Below are 20983 nucleotides of genomic sequence, written 5' to 3' on the forward strand. Positions count from 1 at the left end.
CCACGCTAGCCTTGCAGATTGGTGTGGGCTAGAAAAGGATTCGTGTCTTGTTAAACTGGGCTTTGCGCGTCGAGAAATTGATCGTCACAGTGAGGAGACGTTCTGGATGAAAGACAGGTCTGTGGTAGGAAAGACCCTCAGGAGCCGACACGGGAAGCCACGGGCTTCATGTACTTCTCCAATACCGCCAAACACGCTCACCGAGCTCGCTGTCACGATACTATAGCGTAAATCTGTATTGATGAATTTCCCGACTTGGCTCACGCTAGGGGTAACCCTCTTCATGTGGAGCCACTGATCGACCGATCCGCTCCACGGATCTTGAATCTTGGCAGACATGAAACGTGGGGGCTCTGGTTCCACGGAGAATCCTATTAGCTAAATCGAAAACGTGCTGGCGTTTATAGAGGGGCTTTCATGTAGGCCCGCCCATAGTATTCACAGCGCTCGATCCTACGCTTCTAAATGTGTTTTGATATATTGAAGGGACTAGATCCCCTTGCTGACCAGCCCTTGAATGATGCCTTCTACTTCATATAGGGTGTTGTCAGCTCCTCAGCCTCGTGAGGAGATTTGCCGTTCCAACAAAGCACGTCCACTCGTCTGACTTCTTTATAGCTTTGATAATTCTGGAAAGCGTCGCTATAACTGTCGAATTACCAAAGGTTCACTGAACACATGCGGGATTTTCTAACCCTGTCCAACTATCTGGACCGACTGTGGGCTTGTGAATCTTTCTCGATTCTGTCACCGGAAGCTGCGTATCAACAGAAGAATGGAACTCACAAAAGCTTGTAAATTGACCAGAAAGTGATTCAAGATTTAAGAATTCAAGAAACCAAGGTCCATAGTCCCCCGAAAAGACCACATCCGTGGTTCGCCTAATGTTTATCAACCATAATTTTGATCCGCGGTCCTGACAGTACCGCGCGCCTTTCACAGTGGAATTCCCCACCAACATGAACAAACAATAGCCACGGCCATTGGTGGATAGAATCACCACGATAAAGGCAATGTCATGAATCAATGGGCGCCATGAAGGCCTGGATCATTCTTTCCACATTAGACTTTTGCATTTGATATAAATCTCTCGATGGGAGTGATTGACGTTACCATACAGACGACTCGGTGCTGTCCGACCATTTTGCTATAAAGCTTTGATAGCAGGTCCTAAGCAACGTATTAGTTCCAGTTGCCCAATCATTCTGACACTATCTGCCTCTGCTCCCTTTACTCGCATATTGTAACCATGGACACCCTTGTCACCAGCCTCCCTCCGGATGTTGGGGCCATCCTCATGCGAAACATCGCAGTCATCGAGATTGTGTCCATGTTTTCAATCGGCGCATACAATTCTCTCGAGACTGTGGTCCTCATCTTCGATGCGTTCAAGCACTACCGTGGACTATACTTTTGGAGCATGCAAGTTGCAGCATGGGGGATTCTTGTGCATGCTATCCCAGCAATGGCTCGCTTCATGTCCCAGTCTTCCAATCTGGCGGTCTCCATTCCGTTCATGATCGGATGGTACGCGATGGTCACTGGTCAAGCGATCATGCTCTATTCACGACTAAGAATTGTTGTCCGCGATGCTACCCTCCTGCGATGGGTTTTATGGATGATTATCATCACTGCCTGCGCCTTTCACATACCCATGACAGTGCTATTCTTTGGCGTGAACAGCGGCGACGCCCGCTTCGCACGGCCGGCCATGATCTACGATCGTATCCAAGTGACGGGCTTTTGCATCCAGGACCTGATCATCTGCGGTTTGTATATGCGCGAAGCAATGCGGTCGCTGGAATTGATCACGCAGATGCGCGGTCCCGACGGACGCAAAGTCATGATTCACCTCATTTGGGTGAACGTACTCGTGGTCGTCATGAATATCCTGCTCCTCATCACAGAGTACAAAGTGCACTATATTCAAGTCAGTTTCAAGACCGTGGTGTACAGCATAAAGCTAAAGCTGGAGTTCTCTGTGCTCAATCGGCTCTGCACTCTCGTGCAATCATCACCGTGTATTTGTCAACAGAGTCATACCCAACAAGGGCCACCAGACAATGCGAACCCTCAGAACGCAAAGATTGAAAGCTCAAACGATCGTTCAGGCATGAAGGAGCGGTCTGAGTTAAACCAGGTCCGCTTGCCACAAGATTTGCCGCCTTCCCATGCCTCTGGGCTTGGATCGACACCACCCAAGCGCCCTGATAATCATATTCGTCTGCGCGAAGACTTTTCTTCGGCGTCGACTTTCTTCGACAGTAATCTCCCGGGGTCTGCCACGGGATCAGCAGAAAATTTATGCAGAGATGGATCAGAAGCGTCCGATGGAGGGCCAAAGCTTGATGTCTGAGCGGTGCCCTCGCTCTCTTCGCTTGGACTCAGCCAGTCACTAACGGGAATGGGTGTTTCGGATGGGCTGGGCGGAACCACGGTGCAGAATCCAGAATGAAGTCAAGACGTGCTCAATGACAGGGAGCGAAGGGCTAACTGGGCGCATCCTATCATAGACGGAGAAACTGTCGGTCATATAAACCTACCATAGATTTCATGTGTATTTCAATCGAAAAGCAAACCTTGCAGTTTCCACTCTTCGGGGGCGGCCCATTTGAGCAACTCGATTTCGTGACCAGGGTAGTAAACTGGCTAGCTACAGTAGGCCTCGTTGAACCGGCTTTAATGGTAAGGCCCAGGATCAAAGTGTCTTTCCCTCATCAGGATAGGAGCTGGCGGACTTTCCCAGAGCGCCCTGTGCTGATACGCCGACAGCTCTGACTTGATAGCTGCTCATGATGTGGGGATCAAAATAAATCCTTACTTGTGAGATGATTGGTACAATGTGGCCACCACACAAGAAAAGGAGTCGAGTTCCCAGCAAGAATGTGTAATGTCCGGCTTGAAACGCCATTTCTTCGATCGCCCAAACTAACTTAGTGCGGGTTGGCCCTGAGACATTAAGGCAGAGAGCTACGCTAGATAGTGGGTCCATGACGGTCCGCGGAGGAATTGATTGGGTGTCTTGGCGCCGGCTCATGTTCTGCTGGCCAAGGGCCTCCGTTACCACTCGATACCCGACATCCTGTGACCGATGAAAGCGCGTCGCATTTGATCTCTGTCCCAGCGTGGTGCTGACCAGGAAGATGAATACCCTTGATTGGCCAAATACACCGTCATGAAACGTGGAACATCGCCCGATCTACGCGACTCTCAGAGTGATGGTGAGGAGCGGCCGTCCAAAGTTCCCCGGCGAGGTAGCTTGAGCACGAATCCAGAACCTTTGCAGAGGAAGCACGACCGTAGGAAATCATCACAGCCGCCTTCTCCCTCCTCGCCAGATCACCCTGGAAAAGTGAGTAGCGTGTCTGGGTTGACGACGTTCCAGTAGCTAACTGCATAGAAATCCAATCCTCCAAAACACCGAACTACGACGCCAATTTCGCTCACGCATACGCCCACTCCGCTTGAAGACCAGATATACCACTGGATACCTGCTCCATCAGCAGCCGGTACCGTTGAAGCGATGAGCGAACCGGCATCCAAACGATCCCGATCGCGTTCGATCTCTACCGACCGGGGGCGCGCTCGGTCTGTCTCCTCAGAAAATAGCGAAAGCAGCTCGGCTCGTGACACTCGATCATACGCCTACCGAGCTGTGAACTATGTGACCATACTGGAGACCAAGGGTTGCTTCATGCAGCCGTCCCCAGCCGGCCCGATGCCCGACGACATCGCGCTCTGTGAGCGTCTTCTCCGTCAGCCGATCGCCACTCCCCAGGGCACCCTGTTCGATGACGAGTATGTTGACAGATTCCATTACGCGCTGCGGAACCGGTCTGAAGCGCGTCTCCTGGTAGACCTGCATCCCCTGATCATGCCGTCCGCGGAAAATCAGTTCATCAGGGGCATGCAGGGCCTGAGAGACGTCATAGATGGATACAATGATCCATGGCTGAAGACTGAGCCAATCTATGGTCCAAAGCCGCAGCCTGACCATGCACGCGGATTAAAGTGGTCGGTCTTCACCGAGAGCCAGAGGCGCAAACTCGGCATCAGACCCGACGAAAAATCGCCGTATACGGCACGCGAAGACATGTACTTCCCTTATTTGACCGCTGAAATCAAATGCGGGAACCAAGCGCTAGAGCTCGCGGACCGGCAAAACATGCACAGCATGTGCATGCATCGCGCTACGAGCCGTGGTCTCGCTGTGCCAGGCGGCTGGTTGCACAGAAGAGGTGCACCGGCGGATTCTCGGATTTTCGATCTCTCATGAGCTTGACGGCTTTCGCATATACGGCTACTACCCTGAGTTTGAGGAAGACAAAGTCTCATTCTACCGGTGGTCCATTGCGCAACCGAACGTCTGGACCCCGGAGGATCGATGGACGTGCTATCGATTCGTAGAAAATGTGGACCGTGAATTTCTACCCATTCATACTAGTCGGGTGATTCGCATACTTGACAGAGTGCCTGATCCAGATGAGGGTGCTTCGGAGGTCGATGTTAGCGAAATGGAGCCACAGCTGTCCATCATTGGATCGCAGGAACGCCCAGGATATCGTAGAGCCGCATCCTCGCAGAGCCGTGGACTTCAACCTGAGCTGCGGATGATGGTCCAAGCACTGCAGCAACAGCTGGCAGAACAGAAGGCTCGGGAAGCAGAGCAGAGGGCGCGGGAAGAGAAACTGCTTGCCCAATTGGAAGAGCAATTTGCTCGTGAGAAGCAACGAGAAGAAGATCAGAGGCAACGAGAGCAGAAACGCGACGCAGAACAGAAGGCGCGGGAAGCCGAACAGAAGGCGCGGGAGGCAGAGCAGAAGGCGCGCGAAGAGAAACTCCATGCTCAATTGGAAGAGCAATTTGCTCGTGAGGAGCAACGAGAAACAGATCAGAAGGAACGAGAAAAGAAACAGGAAGCAGAGCAGAAGGTGCGGGAAGAAAAACTTCTTGCTCAGCTGGAACTACAAGGGAGACTTCTCGCCCGCTTAGAGAAAGAGGACTTTAAATGAGCGTTCTGCTTTCGGTATACCTGAATCCTTTTGGAAACGCTTTAGCTTGTATCTACTCTGGTGGCTAGACAATCTCGGTCCTTGATATCAACACAGCTAGGGCATCATAAGCACTGTCCAACATGACGCTGCATATGTTGTGTAGCCTAAGTGCCCTCGCGTCTACAAGCCAATGAAGTTGAACTGTGAGAGGCCCGCGCAGATGTCCAGGTCACAGAGGACTGCACAATAAGTGTTGAGGGTGCGCTTAGGCTGGATGAAGAGGAACCGTGGGTTTGGGCAAGGATCCGCGCGGTTGTAGTAGTCGACGTCCCATTGCGGTCAGTGTGCCCAGCAGAACTGTCGCCATCCCAAAGAGCAGCAGATATTTGCCCAATGGCATCTGGAGCGCACAAACTGGGTCCATCGGTCCAACTCATAAGGCGATTGGCGACGTCAGAAACATAGCAGTGAGTGGCACCGCCCTGGCCCAGGTTGCCGCTAGAAGCCACCGCGCCGGAGTTGTAAGCACGCGCAGCCTTGTAATATGAAGTCACATCTGCTGTGCCGCCCTCTTGAGCTATCAGTGCCTTGAGGCCAGGCCCGGCTGGGGTGCCTTCAACGCCATCCTGGATCATTTGGATTATCTCGCTCCTAAGGCAAGGGTTCTGAATTACTCCATCTTTGTTGCAGGACCCCGGTCCATCGTGGCTTTGCATAAGTCCAGGATTAGCGACCCCATTCTTGGTGGTCTGAACGCGAACGCATCCTTTGCTCTCCTGCATGACGATTGCAAAGATAAAGCGCGCGTCGACGCCGCTCGATTTCTCTACTTGGTAGATGGCATCCTTGATGAACTGTGTTTCATCTTCCGAGCTATTGGGGAGGCCCCATTCGGCGCAGCTGACAGAAATGATCCCTTTATTGCTCTGGAACATGGTTTCAAGAGAGTCAACCCATTGGTCGATACGTGGCCAGCCGTCAGCGAGCTGGCCGTTACCACTTATTACTGCCGCATAAGCAATGTCGCGCTCATGGAGGGGGTCGTGGGGCTTCTTTGCGTGATGCTTCTCATGGTGAGAGGAATTAGCTGCTTCGGTAAGTATGCTGTGGACTGCTAAAAAGAGCAGCCAATAGATCATCTTTGGCCAAAATCGATGTTCAACACGAGAGGACTATGCGAGGCATAGAGGGGCTTATATGAGATCTGGTTGTAGGACTGAAGATGTTGAAAGGCCATTTAGTATGTATAAGTTTCATTGGTTATAAACAAATCTGAGTGAGGATCACTCGTTCAGAAGCAAGAAGCAAGTGAACTTAACGGACATGTTCATAAGGCTCTTTCCTCATCTATTGAAACTTTGCCTCAGTCGCTGCATGGAATTACTGCCGCAGCACTAGGAGATAATTCTTGAGGTGTGATGGATATGTGATGGTTACTAGATGTTTCACTAAACAAAGCTGCTCTCAAGCCGTCTTGCGCCTCAGGAATGGGTTCCAAGTGAATGGGGTGCAAGAGTTGAGATCATCGACTTCTGGCATGGATGTTCGGCAAAGAAACAATATCGCAGAGAATAAAGGTCGTGAAGAGGGATCAGCCGCCGAAACAACCGTGCCATTGCGGTTTCTGAGTCACTCATATGCCCGAACTGCGCACTTCCATCAGGCAATTTAAGCAAGCCTGTCTCAGGAATATGATGACCTGCACTTGTAAAACTGATCAGTTCGACTTCAGCGCCCCATGAAATTCCGACTCAACCATACAAAAATGAGTGTTCAATGACAGTGCCCGCAGTTCGGAATTCGCATCCATGATCAAGTATGACAAACGCAGTGATACTGGCAAAGCAAAAATGCATATATAGTCCCTTCAGAGGACTCAGCGCATCCATCCAGAGACGTTTCCTCATCGTCGTGCCATCATGTCATCTAAAGGCATTTCCAAAAATGCCGACCCAAAGCAAAAAGTTCCTTCTTCCAATATTGGCAAGGTAGAGAAGATGGCGATGGAAGGGACTCTCCCACGAAACAAATTACAGAGTGGTCTGGAGCAAGCCTCGGTATCTCCAGCAAACTCGAATGAGAACCAACCATCCTATCGCGATGAGGATGGTCTGGGCCAGATGCAGCAAGATGGTCCTGTAGATGAGAACTCCCCGCATCAGCCTGATAAGGCTATCAGATCGATCGAGTCAAGTGATATCGAAATGAGAGATCTCGGTCCAAGCCATGCAGAGAACAATTCACCCGACGTACAAAGTGATCATCCCCCTCCAGAAGTGTCATCGCCCCAGAGCCAAGACACCGCTGGCCTTGTTGAAGGCTTTAAATGTCTGGCTATCATCGATACACGTGGGAAAAAGAAGGCAAACCGCCCCACGGAAAGCGAGCCTCTTGATCCCAATGCCACTGTCGATGGATGGGGCACGATGAGAGGATCCACCTTCGTGATCGTGCAAGAAGGTCCACCTCACGCGGCCAGATTCACATTCAGATACGAACCCAACTACACCAACGATCGCTTCGCCAGTACGACCGACGAAGACTTCCGAATCTCGGCGATTCGAGACCGCACTGCTAGTGGGAAGAAAGTATACCGGTATACGACTGCCAATGTCGCCGGCATTTATGGAGCCCTCTTTGAAAACACAGGCTCCAGAACCTCCACACGTAGTCCATGCTCGTGGGTGAAAATTTTGTGGAAGGACTTGAGAGATGATGACAAGAAAAGGTGCAAAGTTGCACTGGGATTTTCGTGGATTCCCAAGTGCGAGTTCGTTCGGTTTTGTCCTGGGCGCGAGGCAGCTGAGGAAACAATCAAACAAGTTTGGGACAATCAAGAGAATCAGTATGCAGCCTGGGCTGAGAATCAGCCCGGGTCCGGAAGACGCAGTCGTGGTACTACGCCATGTCCATTGAACGCCTCCTTGGACCGCCTTCGGCAACGGAGAGCCACTTCGCGCTTACGGACCCCAGGTGTTAGGGGTGCCTCTCTGACTTCCGATACCAACAGTACATCTCCACCTTCGCCACGGAACAACTGGGCAGGCACCAGATTCAACCCCGTCAGCCTTGACGAGGAACCGGACGATGTCGTTTCTCCTACTAGCTCAGAACCAAGACCTACGAATACTGCGTCGAGTGAATCTGACAACCGCAATATAGCGGAAACTCGAGGTCAGGCTCCCACTGTCAAGTTTAGTCAGGCGGATTTCATGCGGAAACAAGGAATCAAAGAAGGCTGGGGGAACTTGAGTCCTTCAGACAAAGAGGCTCGAGAAGTTGTTGCCGAGGCTCTATACGAAATCTACAAAGCGACCATGCTACAGAACAACGGAGAAGAGGTCCAAGGACTGATTGCATCTGAGGGTGTGGAGGAGATTTGATTGCTGATTGATAAAGCAAGTCGTTTCTAGCATCGAGTCAATTGTCACTGGTATCAATTTTTGAGACATATGGAAAAGGAAAAAAAGAGAAAAGAACACCAGCAGAAAAGCTACAAAAAAGGTCTAGCTAGTCCGGTTAAGGATTAAGTATGTAGGAACGTAATGTCGGAAAGGAGAGGTCTTTTTTCTCTATAATATGATCTTCAATTTGTGCATTTTGCTTTACAGACCAGAATTGATTGTGTTTGTCTTCTTATATGGATTATTCAATATTTAATATTCGTTTGGATACTCGTTCAAAAGCATTTGTCGGTGAGTCTTCGACCAAATTTTCCTCGCAATTCCTCGCAATCCCGCCAAACAAGTTTTAAGTTCTGCACGGCCTTGAATGACGGATTCATCTCTCACGGTTAAATCCAGTCATTCGGCTTACACACTTTGATTGATTTCAAGTCCCTCTTTGACGATTTCCATCTCTCTTTTAAGGTCTTGAATATCACTGTTGAAATCTTCAATGCCCTTGGCAGTACATTTTCTGTCACTGCTATTCCTTTCTTGGTCGTCCCATTTGGCGTCTCTCCTGAGTAACCTGCATTTTAGAGATACAAATCAGTTCTCGGTCTTAGACATAAATACGAGGGGGCTCCGGGTTTCAAGTACAGACCTTCTGCGTCTGCCCAGTCTGCGTTGTAGACTAGCATGGCTGGGCTGTAAAGTCAGGGAGGATGAGGGCACGTATCGACTGGTACTAGATTTTGACTGTGCAGATCTGTTGGAATGTGCAACGCTTCTAGACTTGTCTTCCGAAACCAGGTCAAATCGCACTCGCTTTTGTATTCTGTCACTAAATTCTCTTCGGTTCGAGTATTTGTGACTGGACTTGTTTGAGTCGCCTGTCTTTTGCGAGGATGCTGTCGGTACTGGTGAGGCAAATCTGTTGCCCAAAGCTTCAATTGTTCTCTCAAAATTCGCAATTCCCGTGTGAGCACGGTCGGCAGACGACGGATCCAACTGTGCCATTATGAGGTGGGAATTGTTGGCTTCAAGAGATGGGTACATGTGAATTCTGTAAAGGTATTTTATAGAAGGAATCATGAAGGAGCAACTTGGATCTACGAGAATTCTTGGAGAGGACGTATACCTGGGGCGGCCCGTGGGACAATGGCGAGTGGACGCGCGAAGTGGGTCGAGGGCAGATCAGCCATTGTGAACCCAAATACTGCCTGCCGTTCACCGCTTCACCGCATGTTTGTAGCCCGACGAGTCAACGTCAGCACGTACCCGTCAACATTCACCCATCAAAGATCACTCCCATCAAGAATCGCATCAGCTCAAAGTCGCTCTCAGCACCATTTTCCACTTTTCAAGGCCGGACGATCTTTGACGGGTCAGGTCACCTTATTGGTCGCCGTCATGGAGTCCTGGCATTGGGTTCGCGAATGAGGGATCATTCAGACAAACTGCCTACTTTTAATATGTCTCGTGCAGTTCGAGATGGCCGCTTTGAATTGGCTCATCAGTGGGCATGTCGAGGTACCTATTGCGTAAAGCGGTTTTACTAAATACGACTCTAGGTATGGCCTACGAGAGAGCTTTGAATCGACTGAACTGATAATGTGATGATTGCATTTCCCAGTGGGCTGCCATGGCTCATGATTTAGTCTATCTACTGTGCAAGTCTTGGCTTCTTCAGTCCCCATGGGAGTTGCAGTCCCCAGGTGAGATGAATACTGGTCCCTAGCACCACGCAGAGGTGCTTGCACATTGCCAGGGGGCCTTGATTTCGCAGATGTCCCTGCGGAGTCGCTTGATTTCGCAGCTGTCTCCTGCGGAGTCGCTTGGTTTCGCAGCTGTCTCCTGCGGAGGCGCTTGATTTCGCAGCTGTCTCCTGCGGAGTCGCTTGGTTTCGCAGCTGTCTCCTGCGGAGGCGCTTGATTTCGCAGCTGTCTCCTGCGGAGTCGCTTGATTTCGCAGCTGTCTCCTGCGGAGTCGCTTGGTTTCGCAGCTGTCTCCTGCGGAGTCGCTTGATTTCGCAGCTGTCTCCTGCGGATCCTCTTGGTAACGCATTTTTCCTTGCGGAGAACTTATTTGACGCAGCGGTCTCCTGCGGAGAACTTGGTAATGCAGCGGTCTCCTGCAGAGAACTTGTTGACGCAGCGGTCTCCTGCGGGTCTCAATTGTCATCACAGCGTCCCCCTGCGGAGTTCACTTGGTAACGCAGCGCCCCCCTGCGAAGCACTATTCTTATGTCACTGGGCTTGGATCAGCAACAGCCGTCGTCACGGAAGCCTCAGGCCCGAAGGTCAGAGGCGACACACCGCGGCCGCGATGTGTGAAGAAAGACAAATGGATCGGGGGAGGAGCCTGCTTTTATGGACTTCAGCTACGCTTTCTCGCAAATACCAGCAGTGCAGGTTTCTCACCGAGGACGGTTCTGGCGGTCGATGCAATGTCTTCACCGGTCTTGATCCATGAGCTGGACGATGCTGGCGTATGGATCGCCAATCATGTCGCGGCAGACAGCACCACGACCGTTCATTCCATCTGGGTGTGTAGTATTCCTGACTCACAGAAAGTGCTGGTCGAATCACAAAATTGGCGCAGTTGCAATCGGAGGGCAAAGAGCTGGCTCGCCCATGGTTCACAGTCGTGGTACGGTGACCTCAGAGACGTGAGTCAGAATGAAGATCCTCAGCATTATACTGCGCGTGCGAAAGTGCCATGGTGGAGGATGGTATATTTTGAAAAGGCCCGTCGAATTGCGTGCGGCTTCAATGTCACCTCTGCTTGACTATGCTCAAGTTCTGGCGGCTTATTGTGAGGTACTGAGGTACACGGCTTGACAGGCTTTGTCTTTGCCGTACATTGAGAGAAGGCATGCCTACATGATTGCTATGCAAGGGTATTTCTCCATACATCCATGACTGGACTTGTGCAGAGTCCCACGTGTCCACATATTCTACTAAGGGCTGATATTTTGTGACCAAGATTGGCAGCGGACAGGCTGCAGAGAGCTCTGGGCTCTTGGTGATTGTCAATATACTCTGCAAATGGCATTACTATCAAAAATTCCATGGCATATCAATTTAGTGAATAACTGGCCCCAATTCTCAACTTTTGGCGGGACGCACTTTTGTGTCTTTCGTAGAGTAGTGTATGCCCAGCACCCGCTACTTGAGGAGCGGTGCTTTTTGCTGGGACGGCCGAAATGTAATGGAAAGCGATTCCAAGGACGATATGGAGAGTTTTCGGGGTCGCACAAAACTGAGCAATCTCTCATTCACCATCATTCTCTGAGGGCTTCTGGCTTTCCTCGCCGATCATTCACTGTCGTTTACTCAACGTTGAGGCACCAGAGTGGATATGGCTCCACCTCGACCCACGGGCCGCACCGGTGTGGATCCAAGCTACCCAGTGTTGGCTCAACTTGAACGACTATGCATTGTTATGGTCTTGCCAATTTGGGCTGCCCACGATTCGCATGCTGCTTGAGGGGGCGCAGTAACTTTTACGTTCCCTCCAGGGCGTGTATTATGGGGTGTGTTCACACCTCGTCCGTCCATACGAAGGTGGTAGAAGCGGAGCGAGCAAATTCATTTTGTTGTTTGCAGGTATTTATTTTTTCCGCTAGTTAATGGGTGAGAGAAAAACCAGGAAAGTAGTCAAGTGTAATTAAAATGAGGACTTGCTAGTGCTCGCCTCAACTGTCAATTTTCAACAGCTTATCTGTTCTTCCATATATTGTTGGTCAAGCTCCTGTTTGCTCATCCCGTTGAGTCAACTAATTCGCCAGCGAATAAGGTTTACGACCTCATTCGGCCATCCCTAATTCGAGTGACTGGGACTCGACCTCTACTTCAACGGTTCCCCATAATAACTATTTGTCATTGCGCATATCCTTGGGACGCCTCATGTTTGCTCATAGCTGTTGATTCAACTGAATCCGCGGGTGAATAAACTCCGGTTTCTCAGTTAGCCGTAATTTTACTCTGCTGGACGCCTCCTCTAGCCTCGTAGTCTAGCTGAACCTTGACTCTTTGCCAACTATTTGTCATTCTACCTATTATTGCTACTCCTGTCAGCTCATCGCTGGTGAGTAAACATGTTTTTTTAGCGCAGAAAACTGCTCGCTGGTATGCCAGTTTTCCTCTTGCCCAGAAAGAATCAGAAAGTCTCACAATCTGCCACTTTTTATTCAAGTGGAAGACGAAGAACTCCGCCCTGAAGGGTATAAATATGCCCCCATCCGTCTTATTTCACTTTCCTCCTACATCTCCCCTCGCATATCATTTGCGAAGGTTGACTTTGATCATTTCTTTCCTCAACTACTTGTAAGTGTACCCAGCCACCAGCTCAAGAGTACCTAATCTCTCACTGATAAGACTCTTTCTTCAGGCTTAATCTACGGCGGCGTCAATATGTGAGTACCATCCTCCCTTGGTTAAAGCCTATGCTAACGCCATTTATTACTCTGGTTCCGCGAGGCTTCCAATACATCCACTGTAGCACGCAAAATCTCTACCAAGGTGAGGTGTCGAATCGGTTTGACCTATGAAAGCTGCACTATGTCCTATCTAACGATCTCACAATAGAGCTTTTCAAACGGTCTGTGTACAGTCAGATCTGAACACATTCGATGACAACCATGACAGGCTCTCTACCCCTGATATATTACGGTAGAGCCTTTTTATACGGTAGGCCCAATAGCAACTCCATGAGGTCAGTCGCTGACCAAACGAACTTCTATCACAGAAACCTCCTACAGAAAGGTGAATGGATTGATACATCACGAATACCGGCGAGCGCTGAGTGTGATCCGTATCCCCTGATCTTTGATTGAGTCTATGTACATAGAGCTGACTTATCTTCTGTGGCAGACATCTTCACGGCCCCCTGACATGTCCCGGGGTGGGCTATCCCGAATGCTGGATGGCTCATGGAGCTTTCTACCCTCTCGACCTTGCTCTCGATAGCAAGGGACCAGTTGTCGGACAGACCACCCATCATGCAACGAAGACCAAGGCCGATTTCACCTCGAGCACAAAAGACGCACTCTACATTGAGACGTCTCTAGCCTTGCGACTTCGTTTGCAAGACCAAAAGACGCTATAAAGAACAAACAGCTCGTCAACCACATCAGCGATGAGGATGTGATGCCATCAGGTACGTATCTCATATCGGCGGATGTCGGTCTTTTCCAACCCGCTCTTTGCGCTGGTTTCTCTATATTAATCCACGCTTAGGTAGCTCAGACCTGCAAGGTATAGAACGTGGGTGAGTGATGGGACTTCGCAAAAAATTCGAATGTCGGCTCATTGACCCCTCATAGAGCCTTTCGATACACCGGCAGTAAGCCAGAGTGTACGCATTACATCGCGCGTGACGCTGAAACCAAACGAAAGCCCAGATCCACTGAAAGGCTATATGGATGGTTTTTCAACATCGTCCGCCCACACTCCATCTGATCCAGCTTTCCCAGGACGAATGATCATTCATCTTTCTGCAATCAGCCCTTGCTGATCTAATCGTGCTCCATGTTATTGAATGATGGAACTAGCCCCTCGTCAACCTTATTGGCTTCAGCACGAAATGGGTTGGCTAGTTTCGCCAAGCAACTTCAGTGTGAGCTCTAACCCATAATTTTTAATGTATATTGGTAAAGCTTTCAGCTGACACAATTGAGCTCCGTACACTCAATGGGCATATACCCCGCAGTCACGAGTACCATATCCCAAGCTACGGATTATCGGTCATTTCAGAGCTCCGAGGACTGCGTCTAGTTATGCCGCCATGCTGAACGACTTCTTGGCTGTCAAGGGTTGCACTGTCGCCTGTTTTCATATGTATCAGCTACTTTCGGCATTGACAAGAGTATCCCCACTCATGCTGACCTATCCTTATTCCTCCTCTCTGGGTGCTAATATTGCCTATAGAGCGACTGGTTACCGACACGCTTCCCAAACACCCACTCCATGCGTGTATCAGCTTAACATACCCTTCGATGCCTGCTCTGGATACCTAGTCCCAATCGCACTACGAATCTACTACAAGAAGCGCATTACCCACATTATCCAACGTGGCTTTGTATAGCGTCCTCCCCCTCCCTGAATTTACATTCGTATAGCTGACTATCGTTCTAGTAGACCTCTCACGTCGATCGAAAGATTTTTTACCTGGTCCCTGCTCATTCCATTGGCAATGCCGTCGTCTCTTGTCAAGAGCTTGGTTTTAAGCGGCATTAGACGCGAGGCCTGCTGCAGTCAGGCTCTGGAGGTTAACAGTGGACGGCTAGCGTGGCTCCCTGTCTCACCTCACCCAAGTCAACACCTACAGGAAATGAACAGTTTATGAAAAGACCTGCTGTTTGATCCGCATTATGCATTCCGATGGCTGATCTCCATTGTCATTAGTCAAGGCCACTTTGCATCAGCGTCTTCCGCCTCGGTCATCTGTGATGGTGCTGAAGAGACATGTTCTCAGCACGCTGTGAGCTAAGCCTGTTCAATGTGGGCTCACATTTATCTAGCGGCAGAGCTAGTCAAGAGTACTACTTTTAGGCCTGTGGTGGCCATCTCGCTGTCGCCATGACCACTTATGATGCGTCTGCGGTATAATTGGTCGTCGGTTTGAAGGGGTGATACCCGATAACACATACTGCGAGAGGATAAGCTGGTTGAAACTCGACTCTCAATATGGAGATCTGAGGAGCCAATTCCAATGATGCAGCTCCGTTCCAGCACCAGCATCAAATCACCATATCGTGTCCATGTGGCTGCGTGGGCTTTCTAATGGGCCGAATTATGAAGCAACTTCGAACATAAAGACAGTTCCAACCTTTCCAGTGCCTTATGAATGTTCAAGACGGCATACGTCGACTGAATCAGACTTGGGTCGCTGTTCTTGAATGGTCCGACGCGCCGCTGACTACTTGTCACAGCTAACTTCGCGTGACGTCATTTCCCAAACGCGTCTCCTTGGGATGAGTTCATCTCACAAGTGAGCATCGATGCACGAGCGTTGAATTTCCACGACGATTGACTCATTCTCATCTGCACTTTTCCAACGGCTGATTTTTCCTTACATTCTCTTCTCGCTGGGGCTACACCAGCTCACGCTTTTGACATCCCAACCGTTTGTGAGCAGGAAACCGTATCAGACAAATAGAAAAGAGGCCAGCGGGAGCTCCAATGGTCCGAGCAGTGCTCTAGGGAGGGCAACTTGGGTCTTTACCCAGTTCAAGCTAATTATGCAATCAGACTTGCAACCAGTCTTGTGAGCGCTGCGTTGACATGGATGCGACGTTCAACAGTGGGATCAGCAGCAAGGTCAATCGAAAACGTGACTTCATGAGAGGTCTTCCATACATGACGGGGGCACATTGTCGCAGCATAGCAAATTTTGGGCTTTCACCGCGTTCTTGAAGCTAAAGGTCAACTAGTCCGACTTCAATTGGGGTAGCTCCCAAGCGCAGCTCGCCCTGATGGGGCTTTAACGGTGTGGTATTCGAACTTACCTACTCGCTTAGCCTTTTCGTCTAGAACGAAAAGGTCGGGCTCTACCAGTTATCAATACACTACCGCACAATGGAATTGTTGGCACGAGCGCTGCCGGGTGGGCTCTCGTGGGATACCCTGAGGTTCCACCAATGAATGGCATTGAACGCGACCACAAAGCTCGAAGTCACAGATTTGACATTAGAGACTTCTCTAGCGGATGTTGTTCTACCATGCTGGCTACCTGCATTATTACTTGTCTACTATGGTCCAAATGGGCTCGGTGGTGGTTTCACTGCAGCGAATCACGGTCGGAGTAGAGGCACGCAAGCGCTTTCTACTCATGGCGGGTGATTCTACTATATATGATGCACGATTTTTTCTAGGCGGGTCTACGGATGGTCCCATTGCCTGACATTCAGTCCCACTCTGGCGTGCTTGCGAGATGTCCTTATGCGGCCAGGCGGTTTTCAGTGCATGCTATGTCACAACAAGTGATTATTGAAGAAATCAACCGCCCTTTTCTGAGCTTAAAACATCTAGGACGAAAGCAGATATGCGAGACTGACCGAAGGGCCACAAAAGATCGACACCCTTGACACTGATGAAACAGATTTGGTCTTGTGCCCTCCGCTTCAACTCGAAGCCCCTGGTCGATTTCCGGTCCCCTTCTTTTTTCCAACATCAATTCTCCCTCTCAAACCCACCCGTTTGATTCCTTCGAAATCTCGGTGATTGACGGAGTAGTGGGCGTGCGTCCCTCTTCGATCAGTCTAGTCGATCTGCGGGGCAATATCTGAGGTCTCTCTTGTTGCACTGCACCCGCTTGCAAAATTGCACTGGGGTGGATCTGTATACAGAGGGGGAGGAATCCGCTGACGGAGTATCGTATGGGGTAACTGCAGTGACACTCCAGCTTCTGGCTGCATCAGTGCTCATTCGAATCTGCGATGGCCACCCGCGTAACAGGGCGTCTTGAGGCTCTTCACTTCGGCTGCGTCTCTTTAGTAACCAGTTTTTCAAGAGACGCGTTCATTGCACTTACCAGGCGCAGCATGACTCGTGCATCTCAGGTCTGCATTGCTTCAACCACTCCTCCATGCAACTCAAATGTGACAATGCTTGGCAGCGTCGACACTGCAGAATTACATTCTCGTCGGTAGGATTCCCATTCTCGGCGAGACAAAATATGCAGTATATGTCATCGACGTCTGTGCCGATTTCCAGACGGCGGACCACAACGCCCTGCCTCCCCGGCTGTGTGTGGGAGGGCAAGGTCGAGGCGGGGCTCACAAGAGGATCAGTGACGTGATTAAACTCGTGATGAGCCAACGAATCTGCAGAAACTCTCCCGCTTCGATTTTCGTACGACACCTGGTTGGTCATGTCTTCGCCATTGAGCTCTTGCATAGAGGTGGTGCTTGCGTGGGCGAGCTGTGATTCTGCCTGCGCTCGGCTGTTGGTAAATACCTCGCCAGGCCGCTCATCAAGATTTCTTCTGCGACCCCAAACACGAAGAAAGGCAACAAAAATCCCGCGCAGCATCGAATGTTTTGGAAGAGGATCGTCAGGCCGGAGTAACCGGTATAGTGCGAGGAGGCGTTCTGGTCTCCCAATGGCTTATCGCTACCGGGTCGTAGGCAAAAGACTGGCTACATTCACAAATGCTACTAGTGAACCCACCTGCATTCCTCACTCATCAACATTTTATGACTCTGCCTTCAGATGACGACGGTAGATGATCTACTTGGCCGTTGGGGCACACATCTTGATTACTACTTAGGGAGTCTGCTTTGATGGGGGGTGTCTAAGTGTGGAAGATCGCCGTCAACTTGGATCTGCTTTAACTAATGAAGCCTTGACTCCCTGGAAAAATGATCCAACGGGTAAATTTGGGTCATAATTTAGCGTTGCCGATCCTGGGATCTTTAAACCGGATTTTGGGAACTCTGGGGCTCCTGGGAAGCAAGTGAACGTTCCCAGAATTGCTTCGATGTTTAGAATTACGCTACTTTGTGGCATAGATGAGTGACGCGGCACGTCACTACTGGGGCGTCCTAGTGAGCTCTGATCGAGGCTATGCTCGTGAACATTCGCACGTCCGTTCATCAACATTTAAAGTGGCGGTTCTTCCCTTAGGGCTAGCAGTGACAATCTTGAACGTCAAAGTGTTTCCACAGTCATTTCATCAGTACTACTTTATATGTATACTAACTTTCCAGCGAAGTTGCGTCCGCAAAGATGCTCGCCATCCTCGAGCGGTCCCACATCAACTCGAGCCTGCGAGTCGTGTCGAGCGGCAAAGATTCGATGCAGTCGTCAGCTTCCTTCGTGCCAAGCCTGTATCAGGCGTGGTAAAGATGACCTCTGTTCCTATCTAGCTAATGTGGACCGGAGCCCATCTTGCGAGCCGTGCTGTATTGCCAAACAACGATGCAGTATTGAATCACGCACGTGCGAAGGCTTTCTTGGAGGAATGTCCCAAGAGACTCGCATTCGTAAAACAAGCCGCCGAAGCTTACAAGCGCCATCGATTGGGCTGGCATCGTCAGATCAAAACAAACAGGTCAGTAGCTCGAAGCATATGGCAACTTGAACTTGGCTGATGCTCATGGTCCTTGAAAGACGGTTCCCCTTACGGAATTGAATGAAAACCAAGCCTTTGATGTTGATTCTCGCTCTCCTGAAACTTCGCCTGCTGCAAGTCCTCCCGCTACCATGGCATATTCCAGGATGAAGCTCTCGGTGAGTAGACCCCATGCACATTTGTAGTGCCAATCAGATGTTTCTAATGTATGCAAACAGGCATTTCTGCCACCTCCGTTGAAAAGTCCACTTGCTGGTCCCATTTTCGCACGAGAAGAATCACCTCCGACTTTCCATCAGCTCCTTTTGGTATTGAATTATATCTTCATCTCTGCAATGCTCCCTGATGATGAGGCGGCCATGTGGCGAATCATCTATCGTCATTCAGCTGACTGGGAAAGAGAGTTTGTCTTGCAGTACGATGGACTCTTATCGTGGTTGATCAGTACGCAGGATGCTTTGACCGATTCCCGTTGCTTGCAGACGGTGTCTCTAGATGACCTAGAGTTGCAGACTCGGTGGATACTTTTCATGCTTGGGACAAAAGCGCTGCCTGGCTCGAGCTTTCTACAAGAATGCTTTCAAACCAAAAGGTATCCGTATCGGCCATTTGGCGCGAGAGCAAGCATCGCATTAGTCTGTCTTGCCTTTACGGGATTGCAACCGAGAGACCTCAAAGACTATGAGTCCAAAGACATCTGGCCGAATGGTGAGCCTTTCTACACGCTGATGGCTTCCAGACTGAGCCAATCGCCGTTATTCAAAGGCAGCATTTGCGTTGATCAAATGAAGACCATGGTGCTCAGACTTCACCAGGTCTTTCAGTTGGAGGAAGAACGTGTGGCCTTGACGATGCCCCTGGAAGTCTATTACGATAATGATGCCAGCACATACGAGTATTTCCAGCGGGCCTTTCTCGCGTTGGACCCAAGGTTGCTGCCAAAAATTTGTCAACTACTGCAGCCGTCGGGACTGACTGTAGAGGACAGTGCATACAATTTGGCTAGCATATGTGCCACGACCTTTCAGAGAGCCCCGTCAGTGGACGCCCTCGAGGCCACATTTGCAAATATACCAGAGATCCTGCAATCACAAGCAGATAGAGCTGTGGTCATTGAAATGTTCCACGTGAGGCTATTCCAGCAACTGAAGCAACCAGTCTACGGTCAGTAGCTATGTCACGAGAGTCTATATCAAAGCTGATGCTCATCTCTACACAGGCTCTTCGTCGCGGCTCTTGGTATTCCATGTTTCTCCCCAATGGGGAGCTGACAGTTGTGCGCTGCCAATAGATACCTAATACAGTTGAAATAGAGATTTCTTTTGTACCGCATTCCGCCATTCGTGTGGCTTTGTCTAACAGTGATATCATTACTAGCCAAGCGAGAGCATGGAATGGGGGGAATCAAACCACCAAGATAAATTCTAAGCTCACGACAAGATAGATCCTCTGGTAAATAAGTTTTGCACTCGCCAATCGTACTAATCTGCGTAAATCGCGTTTGATACGCAGGTGAAAAGCCATTACGACGTCACTATCAAGAAGCATTTACCAATAGGCTTACATCTTATAGCACCAAATATCATTTATCACACAGTATGTACTACAAGAAGACTTCTTCCATGCTGTTTGATCCGTGAGCGGAAGACGCATGGCAGTCTACCTTGCTTCAATGAGCTGGGCTGACAAGGTCCAGGTAAGGATCAGTATCATTTGGATCTGAAATAGTCAGCCACCGTATTCTTTCTGTGCAAGACAGAACCCACCTCTAGCGCAATGTCCCAAGTCTTCCATAGAGTGCCTAGCACTGCAACTGCCAGTAGGATCGCAAACAAGGCTGACACGCAGAAAGAAATGATTCGAAGGCGAGTTCGGGCTTGAGTTGCCTGACCAAGAAGCCACAGGTACCATGTCGTCACCATCAAGTAGTCAACGGCGATAACGAACAGACACACCGGGTGAGCTGCGGTCGGGCGAAAGGCTCCAACGACGGAGCTTGCTATCTTTGCCAGGCTGGAGATCACGGCGTATAATTCATATGTTCTAAGCAAGACAGCCGGAATAAACGGGTTCTCGCATTGTTGGAAATGGACCCGGAGAAACTGAAGAGTCAGCTCATTGCGCCAGAATGGTAACTTCTAGACGTACCACTTGTCCGGTGAGAAAAGCCGATGTCATCCACAACAGTGTGTGACACCAGACTGCATAGATTTCGCCCCAGCGAAGACCGGAAAGTACAACGAAGGAAATACTAGACGCAGCCGATAAAGCAAGGTCGAGGTGGTAGAAATGCCAGGGCCGTTGGAAACGAACTATCAGGGTCAGCCTCGTGATACTGGCCAGAGAGAGAGCGGATATCAGGATCGACTGGCCTTGGTCTTCCGAGATCATTTTCAATGCATGGCGAACGAATACGTAGGCGAGGCGAGGCAGTCTGTGTTACTTATGTACATTGCGTATAGCACACATGATCCTCCCTGGGTAGTATTTATATCTACGGCCTCCGCATTAAAGAGGAAACTATTT

The 20983-nt window shown here is 50.0% G+C and overlaps 10 protein-coding genes across 10 annotated transcripts; 5 read left to right on the forward strand and 5 right to left on the reverse strand.

Moving 5' to 3' along the window:
* Positions 1-1249: 1249 nt before the first annotated feature.
* On the forward strand, positions 1250-2356 carry N7478_010615 (uncharacterized protein; the record flags this gene model as incomplete). Its single annotated transcript, XM_056926829.1, has 1 exon — positions 1250-2356. The coding sequence occupies one exon, from the start codon at positions 1250-1252 to the stop codon at positions 2354-2356; it is 1107 nt and encodes a 368-aa protein (XP_056776199.1).
* An 817-nt stretch (positions 2357-3173) lies between these two features.
* Positions 3174-4844, reverse strand: N7478_010616 (uncharacterized protein; the record flags this gene model as incomplete). Its single annotated transcript, XM_056926830.1, has 4 exons — positions 3174-3344; positions 3454-3597; positions 3650-3969; positions 4442-4844. 4 exons carry the CDS (start codon positions 4842-4844, stop codon positions 3174-3176), a joined length of 1038 nt encoding a protein of 345 aa, XP_056776200.1.
* A 314-nt stretch (positions 4845-5158) lies between these two features.
* On the reverse strand, positions 5159-6133 carry N7478_010617 (uncharacterized protein; the record flags this gene model as incomplete). The annotated part of the gene is made up of 1 exon (XM_056926831.1): positions 5159-6133. One exon carries the CDS (start codon positions 6131-6133, stop codon positions 5159-5161), a length of 975 nt encoding a protein of 324 aa, XP_056776201.1.
* A 780-nt stretch (positions 6134-6913) lies between these two features.
* N7478_010618 (uncharacterized protein) lies at positions 6914-8377 on the forward strand (the record flags this gene model as incomplete). Its single annotated transcript, XM_056926832.1, has 1 exon — positions 6914-8377. The coding sequence occupies one exon, from the start codon at positions 6914-6916 to the stop codon at positions 8375-8377; it is 1464 nt and encodes a 487-aa protein (XP_056776202.1).
* Positions 8378-8806: 429 nt separating this feature from the next.
* N7478_010619 (uncharacterized protein) lies at positions 8807-9397 on the reverse strand (the record flags this gene model as incomplete). Its single annotated transcript, XM_056926833.1, has 2 exons — positions 8807-8966; positions 9042-9397. The coding sequence occupies 2 exons, from the start codon at positions 9395-9397 to the stop codon at positions 8807-8809; spliced, it is 516 nt and encodes a 171-aa protein (XP_056776203.1).
* A 717-nt stretch (positions 9398-10114) lies between these two features.
* On the reverse strand, positions 10115-10444 carry N7478_010620 (uncharacterized protein; the record flags this gene model as incomplete). Its single annotated transcript, XM_056926834.1, has 1 exon — positions 10115-10444. One exon carries the CDS (start codon positions 10442-10444, stop codon positions 10115-10117), a length of 330 nt encoding a protein of 109 aa, XP_056776204.1.
* Positions 10445-10826: 382 nt separating this feature from the next.
* Positions 10827-11168, forward strand: N7478_010621 (uncharacterized protein; the record flags this gene model as incomplete). Its single annotated transcript, XM_056926835.1, has 1 exon — positions 10827-11168. One exon carries the CDS (start codon positions 10827-10829, stop codon positions 11166-11168), a length of 342 nt encoding a protein of 113 aa, XP_056776205.1.
* A 2138-nt stretch (positions 11169-13306) lies between these two features.
* On the forward strand, positions 13307-13489 carry N7478_010622 (uncharacterized protein; the record flags this gene model as incomplete). Its single annotated transcript, XM_056926836.1, has 1 exon — positions 13307-13489. The coding sequence occupies one exon, from the start codon at positions 13307-13309 to the stop codon at positions 13487-13489; it is 183 nt and encodes a 60-aa protein (XP_056776206.1).
* A 3422-nt stretch (positions 13490-16911) lies between these two features.
* N7478_010623 (uncharacterized protein) lies at positions 16912-17415 on the reverse strand (the record flags this gene model as incomplete). Its single annotated transcript, XM_056926837.1, has 1 exon — positions 16912-17415. The coding sequence occupies one exon, from the start codon at positions 17413-17415 to the stop codon at positions 16912-16914; it is 504 nt and encodes a 167-aa protein (XP_056776207.1).
* Positions 17416-18792: 1377 nt separating this feature from the next.
* On the forward strand, positions 18793-19629 carry N7478_010624 (uncharacterized protein; the record flags this gene model as incomplete). Its single annotated transcript, XM_056926838.1, has 1 exon — positions 18793-19629. One exon carries the CDS (start codon positions 18793-18795, stop codon positions 19627-19629), a length of 837 nt encoding a protein of 278 aa, XP_056776208.1.
* Positions 19630-20983: the final 1354 nt, after the last annotated feature.

Source organism: Penicillium angulare, assembly GCF_028827245.1.
Source record: "Penicillium angulare strain IBT 27051 chromosome Unknown utg000007l_segment0_segment0, whole genome shotgun sequence".
Classification (NCBI taxonomy): domain Eukaryota; kingdom Fungi; phylum Ascomycota; class Eurotiomycetes; order Eurotiales; family Aspergillaceae; genus Penicillium; species Penicillium angulare.